A 4,803-nucleotide genomic window follows, 5' to 3' on the forward strand; every position below is an offset into this window, starting at 1 on the left:
TAGTCAATACAACTTTACACCTGCAATACAAATACAATATAACTGAGAAAGGGGAGAAAACGAAGAGCAGGAAGAGAATCGCAAGAGGGGTGAGGTTGCGTTTCCGAAAAAATTAAGTACTGAAATCGATCTTTTTAGAAACCACATGTACCATTTATGAAGTTTTTGTACTTTTAAAAAACAAAATACGTAAGCATGATTCCGAATAATTAAAGAAAGATATACACGAAAAGAGAGTAAAAAAATAATTAGTGGCTTTGAATAATTGCAAAAGACTTTGAATGGTCTAAACGTCATAAGCCTCACTTTCCACCCTCTTGCTTCCAACTTCCAAAGTGGTCAAGTGTTATATCATATACTCCAGCTCTTTAAAATATAATACAAACACTTTAAAATTTTTGAGTTTATAATATACTTTTCCAAAAAGATATTTTTCATAAAATGCTTGTTTTACACCAATAACAATCGTATTTTTCTTCAAAATTTGTCTGTTTTAGCCTTAATTAGTTGAAAAACCAATGTAAATATTCTAATATAAATTTAATGATTCTAAATCAAAATAAACATTAATAAAGTAAATGTTTTGTTTATTATATGATTACCCCTTTTTATACTACGTGTCTTGATTTTGGTCCCAAGAAGTGTGATATTAAAACATTGAAAGCATCGGTGGGTGTGACGAATGCTAACAAAACAAACATATTTTATTCGAAAAATACGAAAGATGCTGAAAAATTGTTAGTGGGGCTGCTTGATTTTCACACAAATACATATTTCAATAAATAAAAAAAGTCTGCTCGGTTTAAATAGCACATGACCCCGCAAGTCAACAAGATCCATTTTGCTTCCTGAAATCTTCGAATTATGTCTCCGTTTTGAACTAGGGATTGAGGTAATGTTCTTGAGACTTGTTGTGTAATCGATTTGAAGTAAATTTAGTATCTTTTGAGGTTTTAATGGATCAAAATAAGTGTAATTTTTGTGGGTGTTGTTCTTTAATGCTTTAAAGCATAAAGTTTTCATTTTTTCTGTTCTTTATTGAGTGGAATTGGGTTTTTTTGTCATCCCTTTATTTTCTGAATTCTGGGAAAATGTTCTCTGTGGATTGTTTTATCAAGATGATGATTTATGGGTAGCAAAAGCTTCAAGGTTGGTGGAAAAGCTAATACTAGTGTTGGTGCTTCGATGCCTAGCTTTGTTTCTCAGATACCCATCTCCAATTCGAAGTAATCTCTTCTCTATTTGCTTCTAATCTTCGTAAAAATAATAAAGTGTTTGTGTAGTTTTTGATTAATCTTTATAAATCAGACCCAACTATTGAAAGTGAAAAAAAAAGAAAGGTTAAAGTAAGTAGTTTGATAGCGCCTTTTTTCAATCTTTTTTTTTTCACATCAATTATAATCTTGATTGATGATATGTTACTTTTCAAATATATTGTCATGTGATTGAGTAAATGAGTAATTGAGTTGAATATTTTTTATATGTAATCAGTGGTGTAGAGAGTAACGCTGGTCAATCCTCCCGAGTTTCTAATTTCGGGTCGCCTGAACAGTCGCTTGGATTGCGTGGAGGTGATTATAATTTTTAAATTATAATGTTATTTTATTTTTTCGTTTTTTTTTTTCGTGAAGTGAATCTGCAAATGAAACTTTTCCATTGTTTTTCTTGTTCTTAAGTTTACAACTCCACAGCATTGATCGATCAATCTGTCCACTCTGATCTCCAGTTTGCTACATATGATAAGGTGATTTTAGATGTTTTGATCATATGATTTCACTTTTATGTTTAACTTTTGTATTTATTGTTACAACTATATTCTTTAATTAAAAGAGTTAAACGCAAGAAACAACAATGTATGTTTATTGGTTACTTTGTTATAGCATCATCATATGTTATGGAGTTTGATGCTAATTACAATATGTGTTGTGTTTCAGATGTTACAAGGGCAAAATAGTAATCGTGAGGCCTGGTTAGAATCTAATATTATGGGAGATGGAAGCCCACACACAGATACTTCCACTGAAATGGACCCTGATGACAACAATCAAAGCGTAATAAAAACAAATACTTATATTTTATACAAATTGGAATTCAATTATGATTTATGTTTTTTACTTTTTTTATCTTGAATGCAGTTTGATATTGTTCCATCTAATCCGTTTATGGCTTCTGGTTCTAGTGACAAACAAAAAGAAAAATTTCCAGAACAAAAGGTTTTTTTTTTTTTGTATGTTATTCTTTTATTAAATTTTTTTTTCTAACTTTTTGTATTAAATTTATAGACATTAAGGCGATTAGCTCAGAATCGTGAGGCAGCCAGAAAGAGCAGGTTGAGGAAAAAGGTAAAATAATTGGTTTAAATTTTGACAAAAAAAAAAAAAGGTACCATGAATGAAAAGGAGACCTTAAAGTGAAATTAAATATTTTTTTCTTTTTCTTTTTGGGTTTTACTGTGTAGGCATATGTGCAACAATTGGAAAATAGTCGATTGAAGCTAACTCAACTAGAGCAAGAGGTCCAACGAGCTCGAAAGCAGGTATGAGGGCAAATTTGTAAATAATGCTTAAAGAATATTTAATAAAAGTTGAAGGAAAAAAAACAAATGTGAGCAAATTTTGAAAAAAGTTAGGACTTAATGGGAAAGCCTCTTTTGATCAACTGTCTATTAAGTCGTTCTTTTTTCATCAAGTAATTTCGTATTGAGCCCATTAAGCCGGCTTCTATTGACTTATGTGATTTCGATAAATCTTCACCAATTTTTGACTTTTTTTTTCTATTTTTTTATTTTTTACTTTTGTAGGGTGTTGTGATTTCTAATTCAAGTGATCAAACGCAACCAAATGGTGGTAATGTTATGTATAAATCTTTCGGTTTCTTGTATACCTATAACATGCATACAAGAAGTAGCATCTACTTTTCATAACCTAAAAGGGGTTAAATGAAACTCAAATAAAATTCTTATTAAGAAATTATTTCTTATTAGGAGTTCATACTTTGAAAAATCTACCCAATTATAGCAGTGAAAATTGCTTTGCAAATTCAGATAACTTTTTTTTTTCTTGATTGACAGTTACATGATATGATTGTACAGGGTCATTGGCATTTGTAGCAGAATATTCTCGGTGGTTGGAAGAGCAAAGCAAACACATAAGTGAGCTAAGGACAGCTGTCACTTCACATAGAAGTGACAATGAGCTTCGTTCTTTAGTGGAAAATGCCACCTCACATTTCAATGGTATTTTTAGGCTCAAAAGAACTGCAGCAAAAGCCGATGTTTTTCATATCATTTATGGAATGTGGACATCGCCTGCAGAACGTTGTTTTCTATGGATTGGTGGCTTCCGTTCTTCCGAATTACTCAAGGCAAGAAATAGCAATCTACTTTCATTTATTATTATCTCTATACATTTTTAAAATTTTTTTTTACACAAATGGCAATGCAGCTACTTGTGAGTCACTTAGAGCCACTAACAGAACAACAATTGGCAAGCATTGATCATTTACAACAAACATCACTTCAAGCAGAAGAAGCTCTATCACAAGGAATGGATGCATTGCAGCAATCTCTAGCCCAAACATTGGCTAGTGATGCACCCGTTGTGCCAGCTGGATCTTCGGGTATGGCTAACTACATGGGTCAAATGGCCATGGCCATGGGAAAACTCGGTTCTCTTGAAAATTTTCTCCGCCAGGTAGACATTCTTTTCCACAATAAAATAATGTTTAAAAATATCTGAGAAACTGACAGCCAAAATGACTTAATAGGGAAAGTGGAGAAAGCCACTTTCCCTAACAGTCAAAATGACCTAATAGGAAAAGTGGAGAAAACCACTTTTCCTATTAGGTCGTACTTTCTGCATCAAGTACAGAAAGTACTAAGTCTATTAAGTAAAAAAGAAACAGTATCTTTTAAAAGTAATGTTAAGGATTTACTTTATGTTAATGGTGGGTCCCACTCCCAGGCGGATCATTTGAGGGAAAAGACGTTGCAACAAATGCATACGATACTGACGACTCGGCAATCGGCACGTGCGCTGCTTGCAATTAATGATTACTTTTCTCGGCTTCGTGCTCTTAGTACACTTTGGCTTGCTCGCCCACAAGAGTGAGAATGAAGGAAGTTGATTTGTAAAAGTGAAAGGGAGTGTAATTTTTATGTACAGTTGTTTTTGTAATTCTTAATTCAAGTGTGGTTGTTTAAAGATAGGTGACATTGATATTGTTAGTGTTAAAGTAGGAGTAGCAAGAAAATAAAGTGGATTGTTTTTGTGATTATTATGGAAGAAACATGGTGGTTGTTATATTTACAACCCTTTAGAAGTATGTGTTTTTAAAGATATTAGTATATTGGTTAGTTTTGTTGACTTCTTTTAAAAGGGAGATAAAGTGTTTTGTATGTTTAGGATGTTTCATGCTACATGTGCCTGTGGTTGTTAAACATTAATGTGATTTGCATCTAGTAATATTTTGTTCCTGCAATATTTGACTGAGTTTATGATCCAAATAGTGGTTCCAAGGTGGTGTTTTTACTTAGGGGATAACCTCTTAATGAAACCATTCTTAAGTGTCGTGACCAATGAATTGGTCAGCCATATCTTTGTGAATTGATTTGCATTCAATGCATTTGATACAACCTTTGGAAATGAACAAAGCCATGTCTTTAAAGGGTAAAGGAACCCTACTATCCGAACCATCCTGAATTTTAGCGCGCGCGTGGACACACACAGAGAGAGAGAGAGAGAGAGAGAGAGAGAGAGAGAGAGAGAGAGAGAGAGAGAGAGAGAGAGAGAGAGAGAGAGAGAG

At 32.9% G+C, this 4,803-nt stretch overlaps 1 protein-coding gene across 3 annotated transcripts; it reads left to right on the plus strand.

The window, feature by feature from the left end:
* Positions 1 to 734: 734 nt before the first annotated feature.
* LOC111889387 (TGACG-sequence-specific DNA-binding protein TGA-2.1) lies at positions 735 to 4,323 on the plus strand. 3 transcript variants are annotated; one of them, XM_023885529.3, is made up of 12 exons: positions 735 to 892; positions 1,119 to 1,226; positions 1,492 to 1,571; positions 1,677 to 1,744; positions 1,935 to 2,051; positions 2,136 to 2,213; positions 2,283 to 2,342; positions 2,459 to 2,536; positions 2,801 to 2,846; positions 3,092 to 3,363; positions 3,444 to 3,692; positions 3,963 to 4,323. In XM_023885529.3, exons 2-12 carry the CDS (start codon positions 1,129 to 1,131, stop codon positions 4,107 to 4,109), a joined length of 1,293 nt encoding a protein of 430 aa, XP_023741297.1. In that variant the 5' UTR covers positions 735 to 892; positions 1,119 to 1,128; the 3' UTR covers positions 4,110 to 4,323. The 3 variants fall into 3 exon arrangements, with proteins under 3 accessions (XP_023741297.1, XP_023741298.1, XP_023741299.1); XM_023885530.3 differs by having other exon boundaries at positions 2,801 to 2,843; XM_023885531.3 differs by lacking the exon at positions 1,119 to 1,226 and having other exon boundaries at positions 742 to 892.
* Positions 4,324 to 4,803: the final 480 nt, after the last annotated feature.

The sequence above is a fragment of the Lactuca sativa genome, chromosome 5, assembly GCF_002870075.4.
Source record: "Lactuca sativa cultivar Salinas chromosome 5, Lsat_Salinas_v11, whole genome shotgun sequence".
Taxonomy (NCBI): Eukaryota; Viridiplantae; Streptophyta; class Magnoliopsida; order Asterales; family Asteraceae; genus Lactuca; species Lactuca sativa.